Below are 23,251 nucleotides of genomic sequence, written 5' to 3' on the forward strand. Positions count from 1 at the left end.
ATTTTGGAAAAACAAAAACGATTTGAGATTTTTCTACATCTTATATGTTTAAAACTTAGGAATTAATATTATTCGGTTCATCTAAAATCAAGATTATTTAGGTTACAATATAAGAACTAAAAAATACTAATCATGGAGTATTTTAGAAGCATTAAGTGATTTTAATTCACTCTTTAGTAAAAAAACAACAACATTTAAATATAAAGTACTTTTTTATCTGGCTCTTTTTGTCACGTTTACTTCATTTTGTCCGAGAGTTCCATTTCATAAAGATGGTCCCAAACTTTCACACAGTCTGGGGAATAATGGTGGATAGTCGTTATTCCTCACAATATTTGTAATAATAATAATTCCTAGTTTAAATTGAACATTGTAAAAAACTCCAGGAGCCTTAACATTTGAGAGAAAAATGTGGTAACTGATAAAGAATGACATGAATTTCCGAACATGTTTGTAGAAGTCTAAACAACACATCTAAAGACATATACATTTAGTTCGTTGCAAAGGACATTAAAACATCTAAATTATTGCAGACTTTGTGATTGGATAAATGTGCCAACTCAAATTGTGCGCTAGGATTAAGATAAATATATTCAACACCGAAGAACTGTGTGAAATAAATACAACAGCCAATATGCAGAGTAAAAACTATTACGGTGGCAAAACATACATTCATCTCATTCTAAAATACTTCCACAGGGATTTTTTGTGACTAATTTGATTGAAATATATACATGGTCAGATTTATTTGGCAGTAAATTCATCCATTCTCACATTTACTGGTAAAATCTTTGGGTCAGTGAACATACAATTCCTAAGCTTTCTAAACTAACACGACCTTTCCAAATTTGCCCTAATATTTTGCTTCTAATTCAACCAAATATAAGTTTAGTTTAGTTTAAATAGTTTTGTTTAATCCAAACTTCACCAGTTCAGTCTGCCACTCCTCTCACCACTGCGGCTTTTTGTCTTTCTTCACTCATTTCTCTCCTTTCAAAGAGTGACATTTCAGATCTGGCCTCTGTAAATATCAAACAGTGGTACAAACTCTTTCACATTTCACAAACAAACGGGCAGATATTTGATTTCTCTGTGGAGCATCTTTGTGGCTGCAGATGGAAAAGCCTGACGGATTTTACAACTTCACCTCGGGCCAATGCAGCTTCTGGGAACGCCCTTTATAACTCGCAATTAATGGAAAACTGATCTTAAAAACAGAACCAAAGCAGCTTTTATTTGACTTATTATACTGGCACGATCACAAACAACTGAAGGGGCTAAACAAAGCAATATTGACTCGATATATGATAATGTATGGCCAAGAGTAATCATAAAGTAAATCCTGCGGGGCTAAACTAACAGAAATCCTTTTATTTTTTCCTTTTTAATGATGGAAATAGACGCACACAAAGCCTAAAGCTACAGGTGGGGCCGGTTCAAATCAGAGTAAGGACAAAATATATGGAACTGATTCAAAAACAGAAGCAATATTGAGTTTATTGAATATAATAATAATAAACAAACCTATTGTTGTGGATCATGATGAGCAAAATGTGAGCAGAATATTAAGTCTTACCCGGAAGTCCAAAGTCAAAATGAGGTCAGAAACATGAGCTTACCTGGAAGAGAGAACAAACAAAGAGAAGTATTAGTAAAGACACAAACAACTTGTAAACTAATATGCAAGTTATTGATTCTTATGGTAAAATACATAGATAGAACAGATTTAATGTCAAAATATTGTTATAATTACACATTTTAATAAACACTTTTAATCGTAATTGTTGTCTGAACTTTAAAGACAAAAAAAAGGATTCAATCAAAGTTCTGATTTTCATAAATAATACATTATTCATAAATATTCTCAATCTAGAAACTTTAATAGTGATTGGCGGATTGATACCTAATACTGATATATCGATACTGACAGAGGTAATGAAAAATGCCTCCAAAAATTCAGTTTTTTAATACATTTAGTTTTTTGTAATATATTCTTCACATTCACTTTTCACATCACTTCAAGCTGAGGTTGAGAGAAAATAACGACGGCCAACGTAAAATTGTTCACAGTTGAGGCATTTCGATGTATTTTGGTACTAAACTCATTGTCATAGTATTATTTGGTATAGTACCAGTGGAATCAGCCATCGTTATAACTTGAATCAACTTTTTTTTGGGTTGATAATGTATTAAAAAGTCTCAACATACAACAAATAGAACAATAGAACAAATAAACACTGTCGAAAATAATTGTTAGTTGCAGCCCAAGTGTGACAATATTAACCATATACATTTGGAACAACAAACCTAATTCAGACAAATAATAAAATGTAAAACTGGATTATAACTGGGACAAACAACACAAGTGGACACGCAATTGAAGAGATGATTTTGCTACAAAGAATTCATTAAATGCATCAAATAGTTTTCTAAATGGTGCAAAAACAATGATTATAAAGTGTCTCTCTGAACTCACAATCGAATGCAGACGCACATTCCTCCCACACAATCTGCTCCTGATTGACTGAGGCATTTAGACCCCAGATGCCATCCTTGTAAACACATGTTATCTATTGTACTTTCACTCTCATCACTTGGTTTCATCGCGCCGGCCGCAGTAACAGCACCACCTGCTGGACACTGCGAGAACGGCGTCCACGTCCTCGACTGCCCTTGACATTCTTCACCTGTTTCACATCAGCGCACTGACCTAACCATGACAAATCCAGGGTAAACGTGTCACTGTTTTGGAAGGAAACCGAGCGTGATTGTGACGGAAGTGTCCGATTATCGAGGTAGACTGGGAGAGGTTTGAGTGGATTTCAGGAAACGAGGGGTTAATCTGGTTATGTAATCTGATCAGAGCGGGCAGAGTTGGGGCTGTGGTCAGTGCGCACCGGCGAGACACACAGGGTTAACCGGATTACTATCGGATTAGCGTGAAATAGAGATGAATCATTTAAAACATGCACTCAACACAGTCATTGCTTTTAGTTTAGTCTCTGGACGATATCCAGACGAGAACAGATGAACTGACCAAAAAGTGCAGCTGTGAATAACTAGTACTAAAGGTGCACCTGCTTGTTTCCATGGCGATAGAAAACTTTTACGCCATAACATGCAAGGCAAAACAATAACAACATTCTCAAACTGTGGCACATGAGATCCAATTTGAGTTCATTTTATGCACATTTTTGTTGGGTTACGTCTTGGACAAAACTACTTAGATCTTGTCTTAGTTCTATTTTAAGACCTTATTTAGCCCTTATTATAGACCAGGTTTAGATCTGGTGGTGCTCGGAGGGCCAAATATTGTGTCGGATCCGGAGGTCTACTGTGATTGGTCATTCGAAGAAGCGTTAGTAGGGTTTAGGTCAGGAAAACTGTAACACTTAAAAAACAATGTATCACCTACTAGCCTCATCCAATCTCATGCTGTGAAATAAGACATCAAACATATAGCAGTTTAGGCCAGTTCAGCAACAGAAATTAAACTCATCACCATGGCAACCAGACAAAGAATCCTTGCATAAAACAGGAAGCTGAGACTCATGAACAGAGTCACATGAATCAACTGTAGCTGGCTTTGCCCTTAACCTCTTTTCACTTTTCAAAATGATTTCGACAGCGGACTGGCGTTTCGTTTTAGTGCCATAAATGCTTTGCCAGTTTTCCTTCTTCTTATGAAACCGCTTTGCAGACGCTGTGAGCACGTGTTGTATAATATTATAACCAGTAAGAGGTCAGAATCAGAAACGTTTTATTGCCATTGTTTGTGATCAAAAGTCACAAAGCTGGAACTTGACTTGGCTTTGATTGTTGCAATATAAAAACAATGAATAATAGTAAAAAAATATAGACTTGACGCTAAAATAAAGGTGTGAAAAATGAAAGAGATTGGCTTAAATACAATGAATAATATGTAAATGTGATAATCAAAGCTAAATACGTAAGAATTGGGGGGGGATTTAAAGTGAATTGAAAGTAGCTGAAGTAAGTCATTATACATAATATAATTTATATAACTTCAATCTGGTATTTGCTTCTCTGTCACTAGATGGCAATGTCAAGTACAGGATTACAAGAACCATCAGTACTTAGAGTAAGAAAGTGGATATATTGAACCAAAAAAATGATTTGCTGCTGGCTCTGATGTTATCACCGACATTACATAGAGCTTACCAGGCAGGATGTTGTGGGAATACAATAAGGAAACAAGACGGACGCTAAATCATCTGAAATTACAGATTACAATCTGAGTTGAGCCGTTCAGGAAGCCACATAACAACAACGCAGAGCAGGAGCTGACCATGCCATAAAAACTATAGTATCAGTTTTATTATCTTCTTCAAACATACATATCATATCTATCACTAAAGAAGCATCACTCAAACCTCAATATCTCAGTGATATTGCTTGTATTTTTCTGTACTGCAAAATACAAACACATTTCAAGACATTTAAGAATCTGACAGACTTTGGTAATGTTTTATATTTTATTTCTTCATTGCGGAAGTGAGGGATTTTTAGTTTGTATTTAATTTTATTTTTTTGTACTATAAGAAGTGAGTTGTAGAGGGTTAAATAAGTAACTTCTATGACTAATCATACGTACTAAATAAATACATAATACATAAGTGTTTCTTTCTGCAGTTCAAATTATACATTTTACGGCTTTTTGTGTCAGTGGCATAAAGCAGTTGGCACAGTATCATTCATTGTGATACTTTTCTGTGGTAATATAGTACAAGTATGCGCCTCTGCATTGAATGGAATGAATAAACCACAACTTGCACTATATCCATATTCTTCTATCGAATTAAAACAGAAGATTTGACAAAAGTGGCTCTGCTATTACATATTTAATCTCAGTTTCAGCCTGTGCACACTGATGTTGTGTCCTTGAGCATAATGTTCCCCAATTCCCCAGTTAAAATGACAACTAACTTCATTACTGTCAATACCTTTCACTCTTTTGCATGCTAAAAGCCAGGGATTTTTTTTCTTAGACATCCACAACCCTGTTTTGCTAATAAGGACGCAGTGTAATCACAGTTTGTGCAATGGTCGTCGTGTTTAAGTGTTAAAATAAAGCTTTATGTCGATCTTTCCTTGAAGTAAATGGTCTTCCCACTCCTAATATAAGCCTCTCAAATATCGGCATGCTGATGTATCTTGCCACCTCTCACCCCGTGAGCCAAACTGTACGAGAGTAATTTATCACTGTGAATGATAAGAAATGAATAAATAGTGAAATATAAAGTCACAGTGTCCAACAAATTATTGTCCAACTCTTTATTATTATTATAAACATGTTGATATGCGTACGATAATGCAAAGAAGAAGTATTCAGTCAGTTTGTTAGTGTGTTTGTGAGTGGATTGTTACTTGAAAAGCTCAACATTCCGCCGCTCAAACATCCAGCACGTTCATTTGTAACAGAACCACGGTCAGGGTCAAGTGCCTGGCCCTCCTTTGAAACAGATACAACTGCTTTGAACTTTAGACACACTTAGCCTAAGGAGGCATTATTCACCAAGAGCAGAACGGCTCCTTACAAGGTTTAAATGAGAGGTCAAGAGTTATCATGATTATTACCAACAAATAAAACAACTGAAAATCATTCAAATGTTCTTTTTACAAATAAGGAAAAATTGAAATACTGCTTTATAAAAATCTGGGCAAACTTAAGAGCCAGACCACAGAAAATCTTGTTATCCTCAGAACAACTGTAATTACACAAAAAAAGACTGGAGTGAGTTGCATAATTGGGCCTCATTTTCAAGAAAAGGAGGAAAATGCACAGATGCCCGGCCTAAATGAGGCGAGAGCTGAGAAAAGACTGAAGAGGATGGCATCTTTGCAAAATATTTATATCTTTAGAATCTGATTGATAACGTGGTCATTTTAACAACTGGAGATGTTCAACTATAATCTCTGTCTTTATGAGCGTCTCTGTCCTTCCAATAAAGACTGAACTAAACTAAACTAAACAAACATTTATTGTTAACTGCCGCATGATTCCACTGTCATTTTGTTATATTTATTACAAAGTTTTACAATGACTTTACTTTAACTTTGTAGGCTTTCTGATCAATAGTGTAAGGCATATTTATTGCTCTCTTTAATCAAATATTTCCATGTATTGTGTATATAAATAAAAAGAGCTTAACTTAATGAAAAAAAATGTAAGGAAATGGGATAAACCTGATTATTAATTAAAAATGTATGAATAAAACATAGCAGGCTTCCACTTGGTTAAAAAAAATACTATAAAAAGCCTTTATTTTTCAAGGCTTATCTGTCTTTTTTCTCATTGTTTAGTTTCCTGGTACAGAAAGTGTGAAACGCGGATGTACACACAGAACGCTGGTGAAAAGGTGTTGACGTGACGACGTGTTTACAAATGAACTGGTCTGTTTGAGCGCTTTGGGAGCAGTCACTGAAGCGAGGAGGCCTTTGTGTGAGAGAGCGCTGGGGAAATGATCTCAGCCAATCAAAGCAGACCTGGCACCTTAAGCCCCGCCCCCACCCGGATTAGTTCAAGACCCAATTAGTTAAAAACATGGTTCGAAGTTGCCAACACAACATTTAGGGGTCAACATTTGTCGTGTATACTTTTTCGCACTTCACTTTTACCGTATTTTCTGGACTATAAGTCGCACTTTTTCATAGTTTTGGCCGGGGCGCAACTTATATTTCTACTCCGGAGCGACTTATATGTGATATTATTTGTTATTTTCACACTTGCAACCGCATTTCATACTCCAGTGCGACTTATATATGTTTTTTTCTTCTCAATTATGCATTTTTTGGCTGGTTTGGTTTAAAAATGTGTCTATTTTAGTTGCATGTCTCGCAACGTTTCTTCTCAATTCTTCACTGTCACTACATAGCATTATTTTGGTAGGCTATAGACCTCGTTTGTAAGGTGTATAATTTTATCATGTAGCTTTGTTTGTAAAATGACATATGGGAAAAAATTTGGTGTTTTGTTCCTACTTGCAACTTGAATATATTTTAGGGCGTGCAGAGGTCACGGCTGAGGCTTTGGGACGACAAGCTCATTAAGATAATCCTGATACAGTTTAGGGCCTGAATGAGTGGAGTTGTCATGGCAACGGCTTCTGAGAACGTTACAGAGAAGTCGAGGTGATTTTGAGGCCAGTGACGAAGCAACATCGCCGCTTGAATACTAAACATTTAGGCAACAAACATGGAGGAATGTGTTTTATTTATTTATAGGAGCAGAACACAACTTTGGAATGACAAACAGCATTCTCTCTAAATGAGAGCTCTCAAGGGCCCTTTTAGAAAACTAAATACAAACTAGTCAAAACCACTCAATTCACATTATTTTTTGCAAAATAAAGACCTGGAATTCTGTATTTTCCGGACTATAAGTCGCACCAGCCAAAAAAATGCATGACAGAGAAAAAACATATATAAGTTGCACTGGAGTATGAAATAAGGATGAAATAAGTGTGAAAATAACAAATAATATCACATATTGCTCTGGAGTATATAAATACAGTATAAATATAAGTATAAGTCGCACCCTGGCCAAAACTATGAAAAAAGACTTATAGTCCGGAAACTACGGTAGTTCATATTTAAAAATAATAGGATGTAGGAAACAGCATTATGCCATTTCATAATAAAAATCAAAGATATTTAGACATGATGTTCAGGCCAGCTCTGAAGGTGAACGTTTCCATGTAAAGTGATAAAACTCCAACAGCGTTCTATCAGTTCTGCACAATATGAGAACGAGATGCAACATTGGACTTGTTTTGTATCAGCATTTGTCTTGTATCGACTTATATATTGTATTAAAGTGTGCGATAACGACATTATGTAACACCTTATTGACAGGATAAGCTCAGGTAAATTAAAAGTCTTCTTATTTGACACTAAATCCACATCAGAACATTAATAAGGAAAATCACACCTAAATCTCTCTTTTTTTAAATTTTACAGTAAGTCAGATGGAAAACTTTCTGTTGTTGTGATATGGATCGTTGTGTTATCAATAGCCTTGTGTTTACTCCACATGTGCTGCTCCTCCCCATCACACTGCTGAACACGTCCTTTTACAACCACCTGACACCCTCCAACGCAGCAGCAATTTCCTCCGCTCTCTCCTCTTCCCTCTCTCTGCATCGAAGTGCCGCATGCAGCAACCCCGTCGTCCTCTGCGCCCCCTCCCTCTTCCCTCTCGCATAAAACCTCCCCCTATTCATCCTCCCCCCGCAAGCAAACGCCCCCCGTCCCAGGCTCTGCGTCCACTCCGCGGTGTCCAGCAGGCACAATAACGCCAACGACAAAGGCCATTCGCGACACTTTACCGGCGAGAGCGTGAGGCGAGCGGGGGCGGGTCACTTGCACTGGCCACACTTCGAAATTTCAACTGTTTTCCGTCTGTTTCTCTGAGATGAGAAAGTCCAGATTAAAGGGAGGGGTTGTGACCGAAAACGAGGCGGTCCGACAACTGCATGGTCATGACAGGAGGAAGTAGACATCACATACAGGTTGAGCTCGCACATGTCCCGGTTTGAACGTGGAGACTGAACCTGTGCTAGAGCTGGTTTGGTCCTAGTTTAGTCCAGGTTTAGTCGCAGTTTCGTCACAGTTTAGACCCAGTTTTGTCCCAGCTTGCGATACCTTTGAGGGAGGAGATCTCGTGCTGAATCGACCGTGCAGAATCCATGCCGAAAACCCTGAGATGCTCGCTCCGGTCCACAGTTCGCGTCAGTGTTGTTTGAAAATCTGTCAGTCTGGGGCCGTTTTTCTCCTCCTCTTGCCACATGGACTTGGCAGTGGGCGCGTTTACTGCTCGTTGGTTCTTTCCCTCCCTCTCTCTCACTCTCGCTCCAGTACAATGCCACGAAAAGGGAGAATCGTGAAGGGATCCAGAAGCACACCTCCAGCCCTTTTCGCCTCCTCCTCCTCCTTCTTATCCCAGGCTGGTGTTTGTCCCGTCTCATCCGCAGGAAGGTTTCGCTCGGGCCAATAACAGCGGTCGGAGCAGCAGCATCAGTGTGGAAAGATGCCAGCGGGAAAGAAATGTCAGGGAGGAACGGGCGTTTGCATGCATGGATGAGGAATGTGGGTGCACAGTGTGATGTAATCAGTCATCTATAGCGGCGACATGACATTGATTAATCCACTTATCAAACTGTTCGTCTTGTGCTATGACTCAGCTTTTTCCCTGCAGAAGTAAAGGCTGCATTGCAAACTTTATAATTCCTTCTGGCTGATTACAAATGACAATGGCAAATACATGCACATTTTATATTCGGATTTCAATACTAAAGAGGAATTTACTTGATTCTCGATATTAGTTTAGATTTTGATTCCACAATGGTGGTTAAAAATGGTTAAAGGTGACTTATTTTTAACACAAAATAATGCATTTTCTTTCTTAAACGCTGTGGTCTTACACTGGTTCTGATGAAGCAAAAGATCATTTTAAAACTGTTCAAGAAATGCCAAGTTTTGTCTTGTTAAAGCATATTATTTGTATCGATAATTAAGATAAGATAAGATAATTTATTGTCCCACATGGGGAAATTTCATTGGTGCAACTTATAGGAAGTTTGAAAAACACTTTCAGTAGAAGATGTCCTATAAATAAAAACTCCCAAAGACAAATAAATAAATAAATAAATAAATACATAATTGTTCATAATACTAGTTTTAATATTGATTAGTATCTGATTTTTGATACTTTTGACAACCCTAACGTACATAATATTTTTACCTCAGTCTTTAATCTATCCTTATACCTTAAACCTTATATAAGGTTGTAAAAAGTGTAAAAAAATCTGATACTAATCAACACTAAAACTAGTATTGATGCACTATTGACACTTAATTGTTACTCGGGACAGTAATTCATCTTCTCTAAAGTAAAGCAGAATTTAAGAATTAAGAATAGTGCATAAAGTGCCATAATAGTGCCAACAATAAAAGTGCAATGTGTAACTTTTCTGGACGAGTCACCTATAAGTCAGATCTGTGGAAAGGGAGCACTCTCACAGTAACAATGGATATGTTTGAATGTATTTTAAAAACACTTAATTCATTGAGTAAATGTAAGATGGATAAGTTTACTGTGGAAAATTCCTGGCAAAGCAATAACATCTCCATGGAGACAAAGCAGGTGGCGGACTCTTCTGATAGAAAAGCCACAGCGTTTTAGTCAAATTAGTTGTAAATCTTTGTCCAAACCAACCCAGAGCAGTCTATTTTCATATGTCAGTACCTTCCTTCACCCAACAGCATTAGTAAATCTAAAAAGTCGTCACATAACTTTGTCATCTGCTTTCTCTTACACCAGAAAAATAACTTTGACATATCACTTAATCAGACCGTACATCACAATTTCAAAATACCTTTAAACTCTCTCAAATATGTCAATAAAATGCCTCATCCACCGTCTACCCTTGACTGTATTATTCTTTTGGAAGCTCAAACACCAGAATGAGATCAGCTCCTACATGGTCCTGCTGCAGCTGCTCGTCGTGTCTCACTCTAACATCGATGTGCAGAATTCAACATCGTCCTCTCATTCTCGCTGTATAAAACACAAGCTGCTGAACAGTGTGGGAAAGGAGGAGCGGGACAACCACAGTAGCGTCACACGTCGTCGTGCATGTAGTAGCGTTTTAAGAGCGTGCATGCGTAATATTGCTGGAAGAACTTAATGACCCGGCTCGTTTGATAGCAGCAGAATCAATAACTGCTTTGAGCTGAAGATATCTGATACAGCAGAAATGAACCAGAGGAAGATGGACTGCACAGCGTCACTCTGATACTGGAGAAAAGCTTCACGTACTGTAAGAAATCATCCAAATATAACTATAGTCTTTGTGATTTTTTTGTTATTTTGTCAGTTTGTTCGCTCAACATAAATGCTTTCATGTAGAAACAGCAAAACTGTCCAATCAGATCCTACTTTGATTTAATTATTTTATTTAATTCCCTGTTCGCTTAAAATGCCTTTTCTACTGTAGGTACTTAAAGATCTCCACGTAAAATAGCACCTACACACACCAAACTTTATAAACTTATACTTAACAAGATTTAAGATATAATTCCAAGCCAAATGTATTCAAGTTTTAAGACAGATTTAATTTCCTCAAATACTAAGAAATCCAAATTCCCTCTGTACATTATTTGGATCTAATATGCCACAAAAATGAACTAAGAAATTTAAACCTTTCCATTTTTCAGATTTAAAAGTCCCAAATATGTGCTATCTTGGCCGCTTTTACACATAAAATGCCATATTTGAAATATATGAAAACCTGACGATGAATAAATTGTAATAAAAAATGTTTTCTTACATTTAAGTGAGGAACGACAGGAGACGTTTTAAATGTATATCTTTAAATGTAAGATTGATGGCTTAGTAATGAAGTATTATTGTTAAACCGCAGTTCAAACAGAGGACTGAGAGGCTAACATGCTAATCATTAATGAATTACAAGCAATTACCGAGAACCAAGTACCAAGAACACAAAAACACAAAACAATGCTGGGAATTTGAGCTGTGTTCCTGAAAAAATAACTGCTAAATTGCTGTCATTTATTCAATTTTATCCAACAATTGCCTTCATGAGACTTGTCCAAAACAAAGCACCATCTCATGACTCCCGAATCGCACTTGAAACAGGAAATGGAGGATGAGAGAAGTGTTTGAATCCAGTTTTTTGTGATTGAGACACACGAAAACTGTGACTAAACCGGGACGGGAATAAGAACCAACCCAAGACAGGACTGAACCGCAATCAAACCAGAACCTCTGTTATCAAACTTCGAGTGCAGCTGCTCAAATGAAAACGGCTCCTCACATCAGTCTGGGTCAGAGGCTAAAAATACACTTCTTACTATCAATACAGGCTCTTCAGTTACAGACACGGGGAAACGGGAAGAGACGGCACCATCAACAACAAAACATATCAATGGCATTACTTATAGGCCTGAATTTAAACTCCTGCATAAACAGAACGCAATCATTTGAAGGTTTGTTAAAACACTTTGGCTTGGGAAGGACACTATTACTGTTACTGTTGACACTATTACTACACTATTACACTATTATAACACAACAACACAAATATATCAATACATCAAACTGGATCTACTGCAATTGCAACAAAATCTTCCATCAAAAAGTGCTGTTTTTAAATGATTTTTTTGAAAAAGGCTGGTTTTATTCATGATTTTCCTTATTTAGTTCAAAATTAGCCTTGATTTAGTCTCGGTTTTGTCTCCGTATTTTGACGAATAAATGTACTTTCCCCCCCACAAATTTCTTTTAAATATAAACAATACAAACCAACAAACATAACACAATTTCCATAAAACATCCATTAATAATCTGGCATATTTGTCCCAATCAGTCCAAAGTCTTTCAAATTTGTCCATTTTCAAACTAAACGTGATTCTTCCCACTTTGCGAAAGCCCATAATTATTTCAATCCAGCCGTCATCGTTGGTTCTGTTTGTGTCATCCATGTTTTTGTTTTTGTGAGTGCATTTTTCCACTTCATTGAACTGAAATGATTGTGTCCAAAAGTAGAGCACTAATATGAAAACACTGCCGTACTCAACAACCATTGCACATCGCATTCTTTCACCGATATTGTGCAGAAAACCAAGTGGATTGTGAGTTAGGGATGAGTTGAACCAACCCTGAGTGAACCACTTGCTTTACTTTAATGACCCCAATCATAAGGAAATAAAGCTTTGTCCACATAGCAATAGTAATGCATTTGGTTTCTACTATAGGTAAGCTCAGTGGACCAAAAGAATTCAATTAAAGGTAATGGAGCTGTTTTGTTTGTCCTGATGTCGTACTATTGTTGTTCCACCATTTAGCTCAATCTGTGCCTTTCCTCTGGTCTAATGAACCAAACTGTGCACTGCAGACATGTTTATGAGCCCAAAGAGTGCTGCTGCAAAGTTTAAATTAGCCCAAACTGCAAAATCAAAGACAATGGGACAAAAGCGGTGGATGCACAATGGCTTAAGAGAGACTTAATTAATGCTATTTCCAGATATACGCAGGAGTTAGAAGACTAATCCTACAGTTTTTGGTATGAACTAGGGCTGCAAAAGTATCAAGAGACACAATAATCAATACTGCAACAAACTAAATATAGCAATGTACTGGTTTTAAATGTTAAAAAAGTGTAAATTATTCAGGATTTTCTTTTTTTTCAGTCTAAATTTGTCTTGATTTAGTCTCTGTAAAGTTGTTATTTTGAGAGAATTTGACTAAAACGTTACAGCATGTTTGTTAAACTATAATTACTGTGTCTTGAAATATTGCAATGAATGATATCTGTCGCAGCACATATTGTAATCATTTCCAATAATGAATAAATAAAGCGGTTTCTTCAGCGTTTTGTCGTGTGCAGTGTCCGAGTTTCGTGGATGTTTTTGCCGATTTCCCTTGAATGTAGTGTGTAGATATAAATACTGCACGTCCTCTGCTTCTGCTGCACTGCTGTTTACAGAGACCAGAGGCTCAGAGCTGTGGCTGGAGCTCCGGAGCCACATTCCTGCTTTAGTCCTGTTCACTGCACCTCACGCTGCCATTGTTCCCCTCAAAACACTGGACTCACAGGTGTGGAGCAGACGGGAAGCCAAACTGGAGCCAAAAAGAATGCCATTTTAACATTTTTAATACATATTGGGCACCGGGATAAAGGGCGGCAGATTAAATGTGTTTGAAGTTGCGCATTCATCATAAACACAAACAAAACATGAATCTGCTTGAGGCTTTAAATAAGAAGATTGTTTATTCTGAACTAAATGACATTACTTATTTCAGAGTTTGGTCGAATTTGGTAAATCTGTGTTCATGTTTTTTTGTTCTCTACTTGATAAAAGTGTCTGTCTTCAAAGTAAATGAAACCTGAAAATGTCAGAACAAGCCTGAATTATTTACATTGATTGTACAACGAAAGAACTGTCAATGAAACTTGTGAGAAAAACTCAAGAGTCACAGATAAAAGATGTAAAATACCGGTTAAAACTTACAGGACAAATTGTATGCACATTTTTGTGAGCTTTTAGCCATATTATAGTGTTGTCCACTCAACAAAAACACACCTGGAGTTACATTAATCCTGTTTTCGAGGTTGTCTTGCTTTCAGAAATCAGTCCGTTTCAATTGTCCCGGCGTTATTGCCTCACAAGTCAAAACGCAGAAAGTTACTGCAACGTTTTTACACCAACAAACCATCAATGGACATGTTTAAAAGCCAATTTAAGTCACAAGAATGCACAAAATCTGTCCTTTACTGTACTATAAACGCAAAATCTTGTCTCCTTTCAAGAGTGACACAGCACCAAAAACCACCGCCTGCCATTCAAACCACTCACTTTTTATATTCAGCCCAATTTAGTGTCTCCAGCTTCTTTTATTACTCCGACTGGCCGGACACAATGACAGTTTGTGTGCGTCTGTTTCCCAGCGACTCGTTTAAACTGTTACTTCTGACTTCCCCCTCTCGCAATGACAAAAACATCCCTCACAAAGTCGCTCACGCAGACGTCTTCAAACCGGCGGGAAAGTCAACTGTCCACGGCAAAGGGTGAACTGAAACTTATGTAACTCACGGCGTAATAAAGACTTTGCATCTGGAGTAATTCAAACACTATTTAAAGGCGGTGGTGACATAAGAGCGGTCAGCTGTTGGTCACCGCTTCGGGGACGACAATAATCCGTTTCAATCACAGTCTATTACAGCAGGAGCACAACTGGGCACAGACCACTTTACATAGGTTAAATCTCCACGGTGAAGATGGTAAAAGAGCAGGACCCTGTGCGATGTAGCCATAGAAACGCACTTGTGATATGATTTATGTTCTGGCAAAGTCGTAATAATGTGATTCAAAGCGTCTTGGATTAATGAAGCTCTTTGCTCAAACATAAACACTTCCTATTGGTCAGCCTCTTATCATTAGAGCGGTAAATACATATATTATGTTTTAGAGGTGGGCTATATATATCAAAATGGAGATAATATTGTGCTTGGGGGCATTTTTCTGCATTTTTGTGATTCATTTGACCAACATTTCACATTTCTCTGATAATTTAACCTCAATTAATACATTTAAAGACATGTTTTAACACATTGACAGAATATTGTCTGAATAATATCGGGAAACTCATCAAGATATACATTTTTTGTCAAAGGCAGAAGAAACGTTTATGATATTGTTGTTTTTCAGATATGTAACATTAGAATATCGAGTGTGTATTGTCTATAAATTAAACTATAAAAAATAACCTCCAAAAAAGTGACATTTATTTCCTTTTGTGGTTAATTTTATGGTTCAGTCACGTTTTGTATGATATTTGAACCTCAACCGAGACATTTACAGACACATTTTAACACGTTCCTGATGCAGTGTGAAAATATCGTCGTGAATATCATTAATGAGATATCAATCTGTATCGATATTGCCCGCTCCTCATCAGCAGATCGGTAAAAGCGTGTGTTTTCAGTGGCTCCACACGGAGGCTCATGTTTCTCGTGCAGATGTGAAACAAACCGGAGATCGTGAGGTCGAGCTGTCGAGCGGCTGTGAAATCTCAGAGCGGTGACACTTTACACTGTTTCAGACCAAAGACCCGAGACCGCCGTGGGGGGAGGGGCAAGGTGACGAGGGGAAATGATTTATGCGCCAGTACTTTGGACCGACAAGTGCAATACTCTGCTCTAATCCACAATAAAACTATTCAATAATTAGATTTAGGCTCTGTTTTTTTATTAACATCTTACTAGCTGTTCATTTAAGTACATTTAAGTCAGGCATGTCCAAACTAGGGCCCGGGGGCCAAATGCGGCCCTCAGACCAATTTTTGTTGGCCCTCCAGCTTCCTGCTATGTTGGCCCAAACAACAAAAAGTTGTACTTTTTATTGTGAAATTGGGAAAATTCAGGCATATCGATGTTATACAAACCAAGTATTAATGTTCTATGTCTAATTAAATGTGTGGAGGCTCATCGCAATTACGTGAAATGCAAAATTTCAAATAATTCACTTTGTCATTCAACAAATTCGACATCGTCAAGTTGTTTGTGGCCCTCTGCCCCATTTAAGTTTCAAACTGCGGCCCTAAGTGAAAAAAGTTTGGACACCCCTGATTTAAGTGGTTAATTTGATGTTAATTACTCTTTAAACGCCCCTTATTACTGTCTAATTCGGCATAACCTTATTTTTCCGCTAATTAAACATTTACTAACACTTTTCTATTAATCTATTATTCATTACTGCTCATTTGGTTAAGATATTTTAAACATTAATAAGCCTTTTATGATATTAATTCATCATAATAACAACAAATAGTATGTGTATTCATCAGACAGTGTTAGTAAATGTCTAATTAGCAGCAAAATAAGGTTATGCAGAATTAATAAGGGTGACAAAGGGTGAATAAGGGTATTACTGTAAGTGTAACAAATTGATCTTTTTGAGAAGGTGATATAACATTGTATGACAGTGTATGACAGTAAATGATACGTTTTCTTAGTGTAAAAACTTGATTTTTGAGTTTCACAGTTTCCCACAGACACGCCTCAAAACAGTACTTTCAAACGGCATAAATATAAATACTGTTCATTCATTTCTGGGAGTGGTTCCGTAGCTTTACTTTACACATAGTATTTAGCAACCAGTCAGAGTCTATTTTTGAAGACGAGGTCGAGTTGCATGAACCTGATCTAAGACGTGAGCCAGAGACTTTCTCCAACCGAGGCTCAAACCTGAACTTGAAAAGGGGAAGTTTATTTATTTGTTTATTGATTTACAAAAGCTGGGCAGTGTAAATATGAAGTTCAAATCTATCTGACATTTAGAGGGATGTTAATGTTCTCAAAACTTCAGGTTGCAAAAATGTCCAAGAACCTTTTGCACTTTCTGACAGTAAAAAGATATAAAATGGCACAGAAAACAACTGTCCTTTGCAGAGGAATGAACTTGCTTTAGCTGGACATTTTGACGGTATCATCAACTATGAATAGCACGAGCAACAACTGAGGAACGTTGCACGAGACTTGCACGCTTGAAATGGTCAGAAAAAGCAAAGTGGAATTCTGTAAATCCTTGAATGACACCCAGTGGTTGTTGGATGGACTGCATTGTTGAACCGTTTGTCACACGGACCACGTCAGGGCGGCCGGTCTCAAACTCAAACACAAACACAAACACAAACACAAACACAAACACAAACACAGACACAGGCCCGCAGGTCGGTCATGATCAAACTGACTTCGACAAACAATTATATCAAAGTGCGAAAATGCGTGCATAGAAATCATGTGACTTGACTGAATGATGGAGCGACTTTTCATCCAAATACAGTAAAAGACTTGAACTTTCAATCTATTCTGCAACACATAAAGTCTAACGCAGCGATGCTCAAAGTTTACATGCCCAGTACAACTAGAGGTGGGCAATATATTGAAATATAGATGGTATTGTGAATGTTTTGATGATATTAAGCTGGCTATGATGATGAAGAGGTTGTAAAAGTGATCCAAGGCAATGTTTCTGCTCTTTCGTGATTCATTTTACAGACATATTTTTTTACAGACATTTTTTTTCCTGATAAACAAACCTCAGCGTATACATTTAAGGAGATGTTTTCACACATTTCCGTTGGATTGACACAATACATGCGTTCGCACATCCGGGAACTTGTACAGTAGCAACCGAGTCCGACATTTTGAAAGGGGCACAACAGCACGTCTACAACATACGATGTCCAGGACATATGAGGCCAAAATGCCAAAAACCTGCTTAATCTGTAAGGACATTGCTCTGTTGTCAGACCAAGAAATTATAGCGTTGTCGTGTACCTTAGTTTGCCATTATATCGCGTGCCCCTTTCAAAACGGCCGCTATGGGGAAGTCCCGGATGTATGATGTCACCGCGAACGCATGTATATCGCCTGAACGTTGTCATCGGGAAACTCGGAAAAACATTCAGGTATTCACTTTTGTCAATATCGCCCAGCCCCAAGTACACAAGGAGAAATAAATGGCCTTCAAAGTACCACCGGATCTATAAGAGGACTACTGTATACCAGGTCTAAACTAGTGTGAAACCGGGTCTTAAGTAGGATTAAACCACAATTGACTCTAAAGTTAACACATCGAAGAGTCCACGACGCAGCAGCAGAACAAGCATCCAACCTCCGACAGTCGACTTTTCTCATAAATATTGTTTGCAGAAGCTATGGTCCAGTCGTGCTGCTTTCACTCGAAACAGCGCTGATGCAGAACACACAAAGAGCAAGTTTAATTCGGGATTTAGACAGAATTTGCCCTGCAATGACCCGGGACACGCCCCTGGTATGTGTCGGCGGTATTTAAAGACGCGCTGCATGTTTTACGGTAATAGATGTGTCCAGTCATTACAGCTCGGTCTGAATTTAACCGCACTTCATCAGCCCCGGAGGAAACGCACTGTCACCTGCTCCACGGACTTCAGCTCGGACCGAAATAACCCCCGTTTACTCACACGCACGTCTTAATTAAAACACAATTACCACGAGCAGTGATAGAGCGACAGCAGAGGCTTTGGACAAACTGGACATGAAGGTGACATATTTCCAAAGGTGTATAAGTAGAGGTCGAATGATGGATTATATTGCAATTTAGTGGTTTTGGAGATGTGCAAAATTAGAAAATGGAGTGTATCACCTATAAGCATCCTATATATTAGATTCAAACTAAAATGAACAGAAATGTCGAAGGTAATAAAGATATATTCTGGCCCTTTTGTGGTTAACTTTAAGGTTTGTTTCCTTTTCTTTATGTCTGATACTTAAGCTTCAACCAAGACGCTTTGTTAAAACATCGTGTGAATATTGTTGTGCATAAAAATTGAGAAATATAGATGTTGTGAATTAAAGAAAAACATAAATACAAGACTCAAAGTTAGTCATCACAAACTGGAATACATTTTGCATTGCTGTGACATAATAAAAGACCTACGTATGTCTATATCGGTAGAATTGTCCTTTCGGGGGTTTAAAAGTGCGACTTAACTACTTTAACCTTTACTTATCTACTTATCTACGCATCACACTCTATTCACAAATACACCAGGAGACCACAGAAGCTGAAATCCCTTTTGGACGACAATCAGGTCCAACATGGGAACTGAGCAGAAGTGTGATGTTGACAGAAGCTGGAGCCACTGCAGGGCCCAGAGCCGCATCGGGCGGAGCGGACCCCACAACACACACTCATGCTAAAGATGTTTAATGTATCTTTTCTACATGAGGTGACTTGTGTGTAGTTTTATTCTCATTTGATTTTCTGAAACAGGACAAATGTGCCAAATTGTGATTGCCAAAGCGCTTGTAAAATGTTCATCAAATACTTCAGAATTAAGTAGTTCTGATTCTGTTTCTCACATGTTAAAGAGTAAAAGAGTGAGAATCAGGCACAGCACCTATAAGAGAGTTTGATATCCACATTGTTATGGCATCAAATGTAGCAGAAACGTGTAACTGAAGCGACTACTGTCCAGAGCGAGTACAGTAAATGTTGTGAAATCCTCAGGAGAGTTAAAACACTACGTTGGTGTAAGCGATAAGTGAGAGCGAGTCCAGCTGTTGGTGCCTCCTCCCGACCGAGATCCAACCAGCTGCTCCATTCACAAACTCACAGAGAACCTTAGTTTGTCCACTGTCTAAACTGGGCATTTGCACTGGTCAGACTGTGTATCGAATGAAATAAACAGGTCCAGGTTTAAAGAGGCTGGTTAAACGTCCCCGTGTCAAACTGTGAAGTGACTTTGGCTGCAACTTGATAATAGACAATACTGAGCTTCTGAATCAGACATAAACAGGTCAGTGTTGTTATAATGTGCCAATGTTGTGACTGAGACGAAGGACTGAACACTCAAAACACAACCTTTTGTCCAAGTTTTTAATACCAGGTGAGTTTTTCCATTCTTTTCTATTACGTTACTGATTTTTAAGTGTTTTCAATGCTGTATCGTGTGTTTTTATTAAGTTATGTTAAAGTTTTATTAAAATGGCGGCAGTTGTGTTTTTACAGATGCTTTAAGAAATACATTTTCAATTACCATTTTTCCATTCATTCTTCTTGAACAGAAAGTCTCGAGATGGAAACAGACAATGATCAAACCTAAGCGCTGTTTGAATCCACAGTTTATTCAGATGCTTTTAATAAACTCAAATGCAATGATAAGAAGAGACAATGGTCAACTACGGACGAGAGGCACTGATAACCTCATCACTGCTGTTGATTTGCGTTTGATTTTCACGAACGAAAACAATGCTACTCTGACTTTTTGACCCAACAATGACCTTTTCCAACATTTTTAAAGATCTAGAGTTGCTGTCAACTTAGGAAATGCCCTGTGCATCAATTACGCAACTAAAAGGGGGCGTGTCGCAGGGATAAGCTCAGAATTGTTAGGATCTTGCATATGAATTGTATTGAATTCTTTGCGTATTTTCAGCGCAAACCCTTGTTTCTCTGCAGTTGTTGTTGGTTTTGTTTGTGTTAAGTTAACTGTTAAGTTTGTGGAAGGTGTGGAAGGTAAAAGTCTGTGTTTTACCTCCCACCAGAGAGTTTTGTAGCAAAGTTTTGTAAGATAAAACTCACAATTCACTCCCAAAGCTTCAACCAACTAAACCCATGCATTCTGCCTTTCCTGATGTGCATATAAACCTTCCATAATACATAATAACTCAAGTAAGATCTCATGGCACTGCACGAACAACTGAACAGCTATAAAGACTTCTGCCAAAGACATGAAAGACACTTGAACGATTCATCCATCACAATTATAACTTAAATTGCCGTGAGGGGACGCTAAATGCAGAGATCGTATTGGTCTTTCGAGATGTCCAAATCACTAGCTTGCACATTACATTTAGGGACGTCAAGATATCAAAGTGTAGCATTACGATTACTGTGCGGGAAGACATCACAATTTCACAATTATTCACGATTGTCGGCGCTTTGACTTGACCCAAACAACAGTTAAATCCTTAACTGATCACCATTCGTCACCGGCGTCATGAAATCAAACTTCATGAATGAAAAAGTAATGATACTGTCACACAACAAGCCAGATAAAAAGGTACTTTACATGTAGTTTAGTTCTTTTGATTACATTGTGTGTTGTATTATAGTATGCAGCAGCAGCAGCAGCAGCAGGAGCAAGTGTTGTGACCGAACCGCCCAAAGACCACTCCAGCACCTGAGCCAGTGTCACCCCAAATAAAACATGCACATAACAACCAAGTGATAGCAACATTTGCCACGAATTTAGCCCACGCTGTCACTCACACCTCTCAGTCAAACTCCTCACATCCTTAAACCTTTACCTTTGTACCTCTCCCGGACGTTCTCATAGGCCTGCACATAGTCCTGCTCCTCTGGCAGCCTCTGTCCAGGTTCCAGCATGGGCATGGAGGCTGGCTGACTCATAATATTACTTATTTGTAACAGTTTTATCTACAAACTTCTCTGATAACTGCACACTACTGCTGTACACTGCTGCTGTACACTACTGCTGCTGCTGCTGACGACCTGTACGAGCCACTGCCCGCGTCCCGAGTCCCACTATTGCCATCTAAAGCAGTGTATTTGAGTCCTGTCCCGTACCACTCCCCTCGTGTGCTTGAAAAATACCCCAACACAACCCGGGACCCTCCCCCTTAAAGGCACAGAGCGTCAGGGGCAAAATTAAACATCAAATTCAAACTCCCCCCTCGGAATAGAGACTTCACTCGACGCAAAAACACAACAGTGAGTGAGGTTATTTGAGGTCTGTTATTTAAGGAACTGGGGCAGAAGAACACACGGATTCCCCCTTTTAAAATAGTAAAAGCGGAACATTTAAATGGGTCGGCTCATGTCACACTCCCAAAACAGTATGAGGTCAGACAGTTGCGTTTTAATGCCAGAGCACCACACCTCTGCAGCAAAACAACTCTTACTGAATATGACTGCGGAGGTTTTTAGAAGAAAGTGGGACAAAAGCAAGAAAAATGTCATATTTTCTTGATATTTTAGTCTGTATAAAAAGGCATGGACTCACAAATGTTTTCAGCTGCCAAAATGTCAATTAAAAAAAACAGTAAAAGAGCAGCACCACTAACTTGAGCAATACCGGACAGCAGCATTTGTGATAGAAATGATGTACGTGGCAATTGCACGAACTGCAGGGCGACAAGTAATAATTATTTTGGTAATCAATTATTATTTTGATTAATTGATTAGCTGTTTCAATCACAAAAGTCCTGCAGATATGAGACATTTGCAATAAGATAAAACTAAATAAACACCGCTTACCAAATAGCTTTTCATTAAAAACACACATTCTACACAATTCTTATGTTATTTTGGTAAAGTTCCTGCTCTGTTTGAGTCATAAAACGCACATGACATGTTTTGAAGTGTGTATAGTCCTGAAAATAATGATTAGATGACCAAATTAGCCGGCGAATCATTTATAAGTTGCGATGAATTGATTACCTGTAACTTATTTTGCGAGGAGAGCATTTTACTTTAATCTATATTCAAAATAATACGCTTTACAAAATCTCCCTTACTTCGTCGGACAATTATACTTTATGTCTTTGTTATTTTAGCTGTGGTAAAAATACAATTCAAATGCCATTTATTGTCGCTCCAGTCTCCAGGCAACAGGAAACCCACACTTAAAACACTGTAACTCTTCTCTTCACTGCAGCAATGGGACCAACGTAAATAAAGGTTCATTCAGAGAAACGCCCACAGAAGAAGTGAAGAAGAGTGATGATGAAGGAGAGAGAGAATGAAAGAAGGAGAGAGAGAGTGGTGCGGTTTCTTCCTCGAATCATTCAAGGCTGATTGTCCAGTGTTTTACTACATTTAAACATGGAAATGGAAGTAAAATAAACAGTGTGATGAGCGGCCAAGAGGAAACCCCGACTCAATGACTCAAATGATGAATGAATGAACAGGGATATTACGCCCCTGACTTAACTCCACTTGACTGACGTGAGACTATGATATAATATTTAGAAGAATCAAATACTATCCCATTAAAAAAAGTCATAATGAGGGGAAACATAAGCACTCTCAGTAAATCTTGTGGTAAAAGAGCCGCTCTTGATCACGCCCGCACTGCTCGGCTGCTAATATGTTACTACTACTTGTTACACATACTTTTGTTATGTTTCGATTCCCT

General features: G+C 38.1%; 1 protein-coding gene across 3 annotated transcripts in view; it reads right to left on the reverse strand.

Moving 5' to 3' along the window:
• The window catches only part of pleca (plectin a), a 144,417-nt gene that overhangs the window by 101,122 nt on the left and 20,044 nt on the right, over nt 1-23,251 (reverse strand). The window contains exon 1 of one of the 3 annotated variants that reach the window (XM_072448080.1): nt 21,402-21,580. The exons of 1 other annotated variant lie outside the window; for it this stretch is intronic. In XM_072448080.1, the coding sequence (XP_072304181.1) occupies nt 21,402-21,504 (103 nt within the window). In that variant the 5' untranslated portion in view covers nt 21,505-21,580. Of the gene's footprint in view, nt 1-8,664; nt 8,825-21,401; nt 21,581-23,251 lie in introns of those variants that run through there. One more of the 3 variants, XM_072448077.1, reaches the window with a different exon arrangement.

Source organism: Eucyclogobius newberryi, unplaced genomic scaffold (assembly GCF_026437365.1).
Source record: "Eucyclogobius newberryi isolate DKJ021-1_F unplaced genomic scaffold, fEucNew1.0.hap1 SCAF_16, whole genome shotgun sequence".
In the NCBI taxonomy this organism is placed as follows: Eukaryota; Metazoa; Chordata; class Actinopteri; order Gobiiformes; family Gobiidae; genus Eucyclogobius; species Eucyclogobius newberryi.